At 40.6% G+C, this 12238-nt stretch overlaps 1 protein-coding gene across 1 annotated transcript in view; it reads left to right on the plus strand.

The window, feature by feature from the left end:
• Positions 1–11835, plus strand: part of dip2ba (disco-interacting protein 2 homolog Ba) — a 55649-nt gene extending 43814 nt beyond the window's left edge. Inside the window, exons 14-38 of the mRNA XM_060894991.1 lie at positions 580–644; positions 748–841; positions 1158–1277; positions 1376–1490; positions 1583–1722; positions 2087–2223; positions 2352–2432; positions 2529–2656; positions 2753–2867; positions 2992–3193; positions 3318–3430; positions 5628–5708; positions 5898–6021; positions 6477–6598; positions 6683–6794; positions 6889–6998; positions 7732–7862; positions 7997–8165; positions 8288–8458; positions 8701–8762; positions 8848–8905; positions 9000–9074; positions 9289–9463; positions 9556–9679; positions 10264–11835. Coding sequence (XP_060750974.1) covers positions 580–644; positions 748–841; positions 1158–1277; positions 1376–1490; positions 1583–1722; positions 2087–2223; positions 2352–2432; positions 2529–2656; positions 2753–2867; positions 2992–3193; positions 3318–3430; positions 5628–5708; positions 5898–6021; positions 6477–6598; positions 6683–6794; positions 6889–6998; positions 7732–7862; positions 7997–8165; positions 8288–8458; positions 8701–8762; positions 8848–8905; positions 9000–9074; positions 9289–9463; positions 9556–9679; positions 10264–10516 — 3077 coding nt within the window. The 3' untranslated portion in view covers positions 10517–11835. The remainder of the gene's footprint in view (positions 1–579; positions 645–747; positions 842–1157; positions 1278–1375; positions 1491–1582; positions 1723–2086; positions 2224–2351; positions 2433–2528; positions 2657–2752; positions 2868–2991; positions 3194–3317; positions 3431–5627; positions 5709–5897; positions 6022–6476; positions 6599–6682; positions 6795–6888; positions 6999–7731; positions 7863–7996; positions 8166–8287; positions 8459–8700; positions 8763–8847; positions 8906–8999; positions 9075–9288; positions 9464–9555; positions 9680–10263) is intronic.
• Positions 11836–12238: the final 403 nt, after the last annotated feature.

The following is a 12238-nucleotide window of genomic DNA, read 5'->3' on the forward strand; positions in this document are numbered from 1 at the left end:
CGTTTAATATTTCATGTTGCCTCTGTACACTCTAAGCTCATTTCCACCACAGGAACATTTCCATTAGAGGACAGCTTCTAGGAACATTTTGTAGTCCTCCTGTGCAATAGGCAATTTTGTAGTAAGGATCTGTTGATGTTTGCCTTACTGACTGATCTAATGCTTCATGAATTTGCTTGCTTAAGTAACAAGCAGTTGCTTAAATGTGTTTTGTAGCAGTGATGCAAACGTAGCAATGCAAAACTGAGTCACCTTTATTGACAGTTTGATAACTAGTACTCATGATAATGTTGCTCTGTTCTGGAAGTACACCATATAAATATCTTAGTCTTAAATTCTCCCATGTTTTGAGTTGCTGTGTTTTTGCCATGTTAGAAGATCTTATCTATTCAGCCTTTTTGTTACTTGTTTTACATAACAGTATAAAATATACAGCAGAAACTACGTATGTCTTTTAGTTCCTCGAAAGGTTCCTTGTTACTCTGGTGCTTGTGTGTTTGATGAGACTGAGATTTGTGTGAATAAGTTAAGACCGCTTGATGCAAATATGTATTTCTATAAATCTGTGTGTGGTCTTAGGAGAAACACTGGTCAATGTTCTGGACTTCAAGAAAGACATGGGCCTTTGGCACGGGGTCCTGACAGTGAGTTTAATTCCCTTTGCTCCAGTGTTAAATATTGCCAATACAATATTTTTGGTCTGTGTGAAACTGCTACCTACTCTGAGCCTGTGTTTTATTTCTCCAGAGTGTAATGAACAGGATTCACACCATCAGTGTGCCCTACGCTGTCATGAAGGCCTGTCCTCTATCCTGGGTGCAGCGAGTTCATGCTAGCAAAGGTTGGTATGGCATCATTAGCCGTGTGTTATGTCTGCTGTTTCAGAGTCTAGTTGTACCCTTTTGAATCCACAGAAATGGAAAAACATTTTTTGGACAAACAAATTTGTGAGCACAGAGCACAATCTTGTTAAAGTGGACATATTTATCTCGTTAGAGTGCATCCATATTTAGTACCAGACAAATAGAACATTTCCAAATCAGTCAGATATTGAAGGATATATTTTAATATTCAGGAAGGAAGAAAAAATGATAGTTTATTAAACAATGTGAAGCACATTGGTTTTCTTAAATGTACATGTTTGTGTTGGCACACAGCACGTGTAGCCTTGGTGAAGTGTCGGGATCTGCACTGGGCAATGATGGCTCACAGAGACCAAAAGGACATCAACCTATCCGCCCTGCGCATGCTCATTGTAGCTGATGGTGCTAACCCATGTAAGAAATATCATCATCCTCATCATCATCATAAGCAAACTTCTCAACCGTATCTTTTTGGCTTGTCTGAAACTTGTATCGATGTGTGTGTGTTTTAGGGTCCGTGTCATCATGTGATGCCTTCCTGAACGTGTTCCAGACTCACGGTCTGAAGCCTGAGGTGATTTGTCCCTGTGCCTCTTCTCCTGAGGCCCTGACTGTAGCTATACGCAGGTATGTACAGAAGTCAACTTTTAACCTTAAGTTGACAATGTTTCCCTCAACAGACTCTGAGTGTGTGTGTGTGTCTGTATGTTTGTGTGTAGGCCCGGTGTCCCTGGTGCTCCTCTCCCTGCCAGAGCCGTCCTGTCTATGGGTGGACTGAGTCATGGAGTGATCCGTGTAAACACAGAGGACAAGAACTCTGCTCTGACTGTGCAGGACGTGGGTCATGTCATGCCTGGAGGTGAGATTAAACACTTTTCTGCTTTCTACATGTATAAATTATTTAGCATTTATCTAAAGGGACTTAAAATTAAAGCAGACATTAAAGCAGGCATAGTCAAAAAGAGGAATGTTACTAATGCACTACAATGTTCACAGGAAATAGCTTTTATAGAATATAGAAAGAATGTGTACTACCTATAATACTGTATATTCTAATTATAGAGCAATATGTGTGTAAATCTGAGTAAAGCAAAATGTGTAAGGAATTATGGTCAGTGATCACATGAAAAATGACACTCGGATATAACGCATTTGAACAGACAAATCGAGAACGTTCTCAAGGAAGTGATGAAGTAACCTCGTGGTTTACTTTTGTGTTTTAGCTCTGATGTGTATAGTCAAGCCAGACGGGCCTCCCATGCTGTGTAAAACAGATGAGATTGGTGAGATTGTGCTGAACTCTCGAGCTGGTGGCACCATGTATTATGGCTTACCAGGGGTCACCAAAAACACTTTTGAGGTGCGGAGATAAAATCTTAAAACGACGTTCCTGAAGATGTTTCTATAAATATATATTTATATGTATATAATCATTTTACTAATCTTTGAGTTCGGGGTTTTGTGGGGGTTTTTTTGCACACTTTTCAGGTGATTCCTGTAAACTCTGGTGGAACTCCTATAGGAGAGACACCCTTCACCCGGACAGGACTCTTGGGCTTTGTGGGTCCGGTAAGACATAACTAACTCTGTCCTTGTATAAATCTGGTTAGTTGTCCTACTTTGTTCTTGTTTTGATTGTGTGTGTTTTTTTTTCTCTTCCTTTAGGGCAGTCTGGTATTTGTTGTGGGTAGAACTGAAGGACTGCTCATGGTCAGTGGACGCAGGCATAACGCAGATGACCTGGTGGCCACGGCGCTGGCCGTAGAGCCGGTGAAAACAGTCTATAGAGGGAGGTGAGTTCTTTAGCTGTGCCACACCACTGAAATGCAAAACAAGCCTTTGAGAGTTCTGAAAGCTGTCTGTTTTTGCCTCTGTGTGTTTGCTTACAGGATTGCAGTGTTCTCAGTCACAGTGTTCTATGATGAGAGGATTGTTATCGTGGCCGAGCAGAGGCCTGATGCTAACGAGGAGGACAGCTTCCAGTGGATGAGTCGAGTTCTACAGGTCTCATTTCTCTTTTCTTGGCCAACAAAGATCATGATCATGAAAGCATGGATTTAAATTTAAAATATATCTCACTAGCAATATTTCACTGTATTAATGGCTTTCCACCCCCTGCCCCCTCTAGGCTATAGACACTATTCATCAAGTGGGCTTGTACTGTTTGGCATTAGTCCCAGCCAACACTTTGCCAAAGACCCCTTTGGGTGGCATTCACGTGTCTCAGACGAAGCACTGCTTTGCGGAGGGCTCCCTGCACCCCTGTAACATCCTCATGTGTCCTCACACCTGTGTGACCAACCTGCCCAAACCCCGTCAGAAACAACCAGGTACTCACTTTTAGTCTTCAGCATTCTCAGTTTCTCTCTCTTGTTGTTTCATTATGATGTAAGATGATGATGGTGTGTGTGTGTATACATCACCAGGTTTTGTGTCGTTTTGTCTTTGTAACAGTGGGAGTGGGTCCAGCCTCCATCATGGTAGGGAACTTGGTGGCAGGGAAGAGGATTGCCCAGGCGGCAGGCAGGGAGTTGGGCATCACTGATGATCAGGACATGTCTAAGAAGGTTTGTAGATTAAGACTCAATTCCTGCAGAATGACTTTAACAACGAACTGTTAAAATAAAGCTTGGCACGAATTTTTACACCAAAAGAAGCACGTAGAGCAGAGAATCACGTAACACACTGCTGCCTCTGGGCATTGATTTGACTTTTCTTTATCAAAAGAAAATTACTTTCATGCAGTGAGTGTAGAGAGCACTGTTGAATGTTTAAATTGGAATCTTCAGAGCAGTTTGATTAATTTTCTATAACGTTAGCTCTGATGGTGGCTCTTGCTAATTCTATAATCGTAGGTTTATATCAAGTCTTTAGGATAGGGCTGTATTTTGATAACAAATATACCAAAGCAACTGTAACTGATCATTTCACCATATTAAAAAAAATACAGTTTTGTTCTTTAATATGTTTTTAAAAATGTTCTCAAATTTTTGTGGTATAAAAGGAATTGGAAATAATCAACATTGTGATTACTTTAGCTTAATCACTCGCATATTTAATCTTAATAAACACGAGCAAAAGAATGATTATAATAGCATGTGATGAACCCAGTGCAAGGAGCATGACTGCTGCTCTCTTTATTTCCTACTCTGTTTGCGTGGGCCTCTAGCTCTGTACATGGCCCATGAAGATGGTAAGCCTGACTGCTAGCAGACCTAAACTGTGTGTGTGTGTGTGTGTGTGTGTGCGTGTCTGTGTGTGTTTTTAGCCTGAGTTATGACCCTTCTGTTCCACCAGCCACACACAGCCACGTTAATTAATTTCATCAGGGTTCTACAGTGATCGACCCTTTCTTCGTCATTAAAGCTTTTCTCAGTAACTCGTTCTAATAATTGGAGTGTTATAATATCTGTTTGTGTTCGCTTCCACAGATGAAACTAAACATGCCCTTCACACGCTGTGTGCGGCTGCCACCGCCATCTGCTGTAGTCATTAAATTCAGCCGGGGCAGCGCATAATCAGACTCTTAACTAATTTGGACTAACAGTCCTAATAACAAGGCTGTTTCCGTAAATACCGATATTTAGATCATTGTATGATTTAAGCAGCTAATATTTTATTCAAGTAGACAATGTAAGCAACATATTACAGTATTGTTTATTAAATTTGTTATTCTCCGAAATCTGTTAATCAGATTATTTTGTTAGATTTGTATGGTTTTTTTTTTCCTCCAAAAAAAATAAAAATAATAATAATAATAATCCCAAACCATGGCAAGTGATTGTTTTTACAGTTTATGTTGAACATGGATACATACTCGTAAATGCAACAGATGCAAGGTTTATTCTCCTTGCCAACTTTGTTAAAGAATATTAAAGCCCTCGAAATCCTTTAGTAGGCACTAGCAGTAGAAATACTCACATGTACACAAATATAATGGCTGTATTGCATAGTGAGCAATGCCAGTGGTCTGCATGAGCTTGCTCTTACTGCTTCAGTGTGTGTATGTCATGTGCCACAGTGTGAAACACACACCTTGTATTCATAATGCTACTTCCTCAATTCTGTTCTGTGTGTTTTAAAATGAAATAGGTTGGACAAAGATAATCCTCTGTACGGTTTTCCTCCCTTTCTCCAAACGAGGTCTCATCGTCATCCAAGGCATTTTTGGCATCTGAAATTCATTTCTTTAGATTTTGAACCCACGGGTTAATCTAGCTAGCAATCAAGGCATGGCTATAGCTATGAGTTTAGCAGTTTCTACATGCATAAATTATAACAGGTATTTATTATACCCTGATGACACACTGTTACAAAGCTAACAGTCATAGCGGCCATTTTGAAGACAGAATTATTTTATTCTTAAGCACATAAATTCGTGTACAGATCATGTTATTTATGAAGCACTTTATTTACAAATGACGCCTTTTGATTCAAGGGTGTGATGCAGCGTTCTGGCTTCAAAACTAAAGAAGTACATTGCAGGTGCACAGATATGTCTTTGCTGCTTGATTTAATTTGGGGAAATTTGGTGAAAACTGTGGAAAATTACATTTTGACCAAACTATTGCATTAAATGTTTTTTATCTTATTCTGTCCTTCCTGGTGATATTTTCTCATATATTACTGTGAAGCGTAATAAAGTGAATATGCCGATTGCCTAAATGTTGGAGCTTTATGTAGATAAATGAGTCAAATAAGCCGTATTACATTTCATACTTGCTTTATGCTGAGTCATTTAGACTGTCTTGTCCTGAATTCCAGCATCAGTTCCTGTCAGAGGCGCTGCAGTCGAGAGCACAGAGTGACCCTGACCATGTCCTTTACATGCTTCTCAATGCCAAGGTAAGTGAAAGAGAAGAATATGTATTACTCACCAGTTTTCTTTTGTTTATACATCCCACATTACAGAATGCCTTTCATAAGCCTAATTTCTCTGTTTTTGAAATTGCCAGATTAAACCCTGTAGATTAATTTCCTGTGTTCTGATCCATTACACTCATTTAGCATGATGTTGACTATTTTGTCCTGCAGGGTGCAGCAGTGAGCACAGCCACGTGTTTACAGCTTCACAAACGAGCCGAGAAGATTACAGCAGCGCTGTTGGAGAGAGGAGGCATCAACACTGGAGACAATGTGGTGCTGCTCTACCCTCCTGGTACTGCATTCTTCCCTGAAGATTAGAAGTGACCTTAGTCCTTTAGAGTTCCACAGAGACTTCCAGTACTCATTGATTTCCTTAGGAATTTTAAACGTGTACAGATTTCCACATCGTCTTGCTTGCCTCGCACAAGATACTCTTTGTGTATATGTTTTGTTCAAGGGAAATTGTGTGGCTATAGTTCTTACCTTCAAATTAGTACTAACAGCTAAATTGACCACATTCCTCTAGAAGGAATATTGGTATCAGATCCTAGGTCTAATTCAGATTCCCATGAAGATATCGGTCATTTTTAAGTTATGAAAACTTAATCACTTAAACTTTACTGCCATGTGTTTGTACAAATTTATAACTAAAACCACTTCTAGTGGTTTGCATAGACCTTTGGTCACTACATAATACAGTTTGTAATGTAATAATCATGTGACATTTTCTGTTCCTCTCCATTACAGGCATAGACCTCATTGCTGCTTTCTACGGCTGTCTGTACGCCGGGTGTATCCCAGTGACTGTCCGACCTCCTCACCCTCAAAACTTGGCGGCTACACTTCCCACAGTGCGCATGATAATAGACGTGAGTTATATACACCGCACTCTTGCAGATCCCTATATGATGTTAATATGTGTGTATGTGATATAACGCACATGTTCTCTGTAGGTGAGCAAAGCAGCCTGTATCCTGACCACTCAGGCTCTCATGAAGACTTTACGATCTAAAGAAGCTGCAGCCAGTGTGAATGTGAAGACGTGGCCCACTATCATAGACACCGGTAAGAGCAAAACTCATTCCTAATGGATATGATACAGGATCTGATTGTTTACCTTGCTCACATGCCCACATCCCTGTTCCCATTGCATGTGTAGATGATCTTCCAAAAAAGCGGCCACCTAGCATCTATAAGCCTCCCACACCTGAGATGTTGGCCTATCTGGACTTCAGTGTGTCCACCACTGGCATGCTGACAGGCGTGAAGGTAAATCCTTGCTTTCTGTACTTATGGGGTGTGTTTGGCACTCATCCTTTCTCGTTGAAGACATTGGTGGCTCACACAGTTAAGACACAGGGTTGTTGGACTAGAAGCACAGAGTTCAAGCCCCAGCACTAACAAGTTGCCAGTGTTGGGCCCTTGAGCAAGGCCCTTAACCGTCTCTGCTCCAGGGATGTTGTATCACTGCTGATGCTGCACTCTGACCCCAACTTCCTAAAGGTTTCTTATTATTCATCATCACTCTTAATTCTGATTACAATATCTAAAAACAGAATGGTGTGATGGTTGATCCTTTATACCAGAGACTTTACCTCGCTTGATATTAACGTGTGTTGAGGAAGAATGATTGGCACCTCGGGTTCTGGAGACGTCGTTTCAAATTACTATGTACTGCATCAGCTATATTTGGTAGAAATGACAATAAAGGCTACTTGACTCGACTACTGATGAAGCAGTGGTCGCTTGCTGTGGAGTGATTTCCTAAAAAAGGAAGGATATTATCATTTTTGAGTTGACCTGTTTTCCACTCATCAATATTACCTGTATTACAAATATCAATCAATATTTTTGTGTGTGTATAAAACTAAAGGGATTTTACGTTATACTGTAATGTACGCCCAGCATCCACTGTACATGAGCATGGTGATTTACATGTACTGATAAGAGTTGAGTATTTTCACACTAATATGAATTGGGTGTGTTTGTTTGTCTCTTCCAGATCTCTCATGCCGCAGTGAGTGCTTTGTGTCGCTCCATTAAACTTCAGTGTGAGCTCTACTCCTCCAGACAGGTGGCCATCTGCCTCGACCCCTACTGCGGCCTTGGCTTTGTCCTCTGGTGCCTCTCTAGGTAAGACACAACCACTAACCACTAATTTTAGACACATGCACACACCTGTATATTTGTTTTACTGCCTTTGTATTAATGTAGTTAACATTAACATATTAACGTATGTATTTTCTCTCGCTCGCGTGTGTGTGTAGTGTGTATTCAGGTCATCAGTCCATCCTGATTCCCCCAATGGAGCTGGAGGTCTCTCCTTCTTTGTGGCTGAGCACACTCAGTCAGTATAAGATCAGAGACACCTTCTGCTCCTACTCCGTCATGGAGCTCTGCACCAAGAGCCTGGGAACACAGACTGAGCTTCTGAAGGTGAAAGCACACACAGTATCTCACTCTGTCACACTTATTTAGCACCATGAATCCCTCTCTTTGAGCTTTGGAGTGTACCGTTCCCCTGTGTGTGTGAGACTGATAGTAGTTTTGGATTGCAGACACGGGGTGTGAATCTGTCATGTGTAAGGAGCTGTGTTGTGGTGGCGGAGGAAAGGCCACGGCTGACACTCACGCAGTCCTTCTCCAAGCTGTTCAAAGACCTGGGACTTTCACCACGTGCTGTAAGCACTGCATTCGGCTCCCGAGTCAACCTGGCCATTGGCCTGCAGGTCAGCTACTGCACACACACATTCACACACACAAGGCAACAACTGAGTTCAGTAGTTACCAAATTTATTTATTTAATATTTATATACTGTTTAAATAATATTCACCTCATTCACACTCACTCACTCACTAAGAAAATATTGCACTTTATTATGTATATTTTGATATCAATTGAAATATTTATTTAGATAATGAAATTAAGGTTAATATTGTACGGTCTATTTCATTCTTTTATTTCGAATAGGGAACGGCTGGTCCAGATCCTTCCACTGTTTACGTAGACATGAAATCCCTCCGCCATGACCGGTAAGGATGATCCGCCTCAGCTGAGTGATGTCACTCTCTAATCTCCAGGGATATTTGTATGATAAACTTTGTGTGTGTGTTGCAGGGTGAGACTGGTGGAGAGAGGAGCTCCTCAGAGTTTGCCCCTCATGGAATCAGGAACTGTAAGCATATTTGTTTGTTTTCTAACAGCTGCTTGTGAGAGAATATTAATAAACCAGAATGACATGTAAGTTTGTGTTGTGTGTGCGTGATCAGATTCTTCCAGGAGTACGAGTAATTATTGTGAACCCAGAAACTAAGGGACCACTTGGAGACTCACATCTTGGCGAGGTAACGTGTCTCTCTCTCACACACACACACGCACTCAAACACAAATACTGCAAATAATCTCTAGTCTTGGTAGAAAATAAGGTTAAAGAAATAGAACAAGGCAAGTGTTGTAGCAATGGTTTAATAATAACTGTAACAACAAGAAACAGTATATATTTAGTATTTGTTTTTCATGCAGATTTGTTCATTTTATTTTCTGACTGCTGTGTGACAGATCTGGGTGAATAGCCCTCACAATGCCAGTGGCTACTACACCATTTATGGAGAGGAGAACCTGCAGGCTGATCACTTCAACACACACTTGAGCTTTGGTGAGACCCAGACACTGTGGGCCAGGACCGGATATCTTGGCTTCATCAGGAGGACCGAGCTACTGGATGCTACCGGAGGTCAGACTTTTAAAAAAGCCTAGAGATGCTGTACTGTCCACACTATGCAACATTTCTGAGTTGGAATCTGTTCCAAAAATGTGTTGTTTTAGATCGTCACGATGCACTGTTTGTGGTCGGCTCACTGGATGAGACGTTAGAGCTGCGCGGTCTGCGCTATCACCCCATTGATATCGAGACATCAATATCACGGGCACATCGCAGCATTGCAGAGAGGTAAGAGTGCAGGATGTTGCTGTCATCCACTGCCAGTCAAACAGTTTTAAACACTTTATTATTAACAATTTTGATTAAGCTTCATGCAGTGGACATAAACATATATTTTAATTTTTTTTTTTTTCTTCCTTTGACTTGTAGAACGTTTGTTAATAAATATCTTATATATTTAGGGGCCAAGCACCAATGGAATAATGGAATAACTCTTATTCCATTTTTTTTATCTGTAAGGATTTATCTAAAGACGTGAATTTTATTTAAATGCTAATTTGAATTTCATTGTTTTTTTGCTCATCATTCTATTTTCACCTTAAAAATACTCAAAACTAAAATAGACTCAAAACTAAGGTTTGTGTTGATATTAAATACTGCTGGAGTACTGTATGATGGTAATGCTGTCAACCCTGTACACACGTGCACACTCGATACTGTATATTTTATACAAATGCATTAGGAATTCTGGGATAAAAATGTGGAATTATTAGAAATGAACCATACCCATGGACTGTACTGTAGATGATGATGATGATAAGTCATTGTTGAGTGATTAGACTTTGACTGTTATTGGGCTTCTTTCCCCACAGTGCCGTGTTCACTTGGACCAACCTGCTGGTGGTGGTGGCTGAGTTGAGTGGCTCTGAGCAGGAAGCTCTGGATCTGGTGCCTCTCATCACTGGAGTGGTTCTGGAGGAGCACCACCTGGTCGTGGGAGTGGTGGTTGTTGTGGACCCTGGAGTCATCCCCATCAACTCTCGGGGGGAGAAACAGCGCATGCACCTGCGAGACTCCTTCCTGGCTGACCAGCTGGACCCCATCTACGTAGCCTACAACATGTGAGCTGACGGGAGCTTCTTCATGGGATCAGAAATAAATATCAGAAGAACGCCAGTCTTTCCCAAGCAGGGGGCCATCAGCTAACCCTCTCCGTGCCTCACGATAACATGAGATGCGGCATCAGACAGGCTGCATCGCTTGCAGGAGGTGCTTCTTTTCTCCTTGTGCTAGACTAACAGGTTAACATGTCTTTTAACTCGCAACTGTGCCAACAGCCATTTTGAAAAGCACGAAGGCAAAAAAAAAAAAAAGTTGCAGATTATTGACTGCTTGCAGTTGCCTCTCCAGTAGGGCAGTTAGTATCACCAACCCTAAAGACTCTACGCTCTGGTTTGAGACCAGACAGAAGACTTGTGGGACTTACATAGAAAACTTGTCCTTGCACTTTATTCCTCCTCCTTTTGAGCCTTTTTTGTGGAGGAGGATGTCCTTAATTTTTAATTCTAGAAGTGCAAACCAATTTAAAGATGTCTTGCAACATATTTTGTCCATCTGGGGAGAAAACTCTCTGGTTTGGTGCAGTCTGGGATCATATTATGCATCATTCATGAGGGCAAAACACTGTCCTGATTCAATAGGGCTTCTGAAACCCCACATCGGTGCTCATTCTGAACTTCAAGCACTATTTCTCCCCTGTTGGACAAAACATCACACAGACAACGTTGAGTATTAGCAGCATCAGGATCACCAGCGTCGTTGACTGTGCTAGTTTGACATGCAGAATCTGCTTTGTTCATATATATTTTTGTCTTTTACTCAGTACTACTAGTTGTTTTAAAGTGGAAAGTGAAAGGTTTACATCCAAACCTCTGTTTGAGTGCACGAGAATACATTTTATAACTCACATTGCCAACAGTAATGCACAGCATTGATAACCAGTATGATAAATAGCTTTTAAAGTATCCTCATAGGAAGCACAAGTCGATTCGAACATACTGGATTTCTATCTTGAAATTTATATACAGTGAACTAATGTACACTAAAGGTGAAAGGAACGTTTCAAGATAAACTCCATGCCTTATGAAACCTGTGGAAATTTTACTTTTGTATGTATGTTTTATTCTTTTAATTGTATTGCTGTACTTATACTTTGTACTGGTATCAAAGGGACTGTGGACTGGTGAAAATCGGAAAGTCTTCATGTGTGTAGGTTACCGTAGTGTCTCACTGGGTGTTACTGTATAATCAACCGGACACGTCATCACGACCCCCTTAACTTGACTGATCTCTCGTAGTCGATGGGAAAATCTCATCACTGGCTTAAAAAGAAGAATTATTTAAAAACAAAAAAAAAAAGGAACTATTTTACACAGTTTGTCTCAGAAATATACAATTAAGTTGCACGTTCTGTCTTTTTCATTTCTGTGTGCTTCTGAAATTTTAGTTAGTGTGTGTGCACATATTACCCATTCCATCATGATGGCAGTATTGTTAAGAAAAACATTACTTTCCCCTCATTGTTAATAGAAATGGCAATATTTAAGGAATGATTTTAGTCTACCAGCTTTATATTGCTTTACCGTTTACATGCAGTTCAATGTTAATGTCCATGTGTCATGGTCATGTGACCTTTAACACCAGAAACTATTGAAAACTTCCTGGAATTATGAACACATGCAAATCCATTTGTACAGTTTAATCTGAGAGATGTGGTTTTATTCTGTGGACTCTTTACTGTCAGCTGCTAATTCTGGTTTAATCTGTTCAGGCAAACTGCAAACTGAA

Source organism: Tachysurus vachellii, chromosome 19, assembly GCF_030014155.1.
Source record: "Tachysurus vachellii isolate PV-2020 chromosome 19, HZAU_Pvac_v1, whole genome shotgun sequence".
In the NCBI taxonomy this organism is placed as follows: Eukaryota; Metazoa; Chordata; class Actinopteri; order Siluriformes; family Bagridae; genus Tachysurus; species Tachysurus vachellii.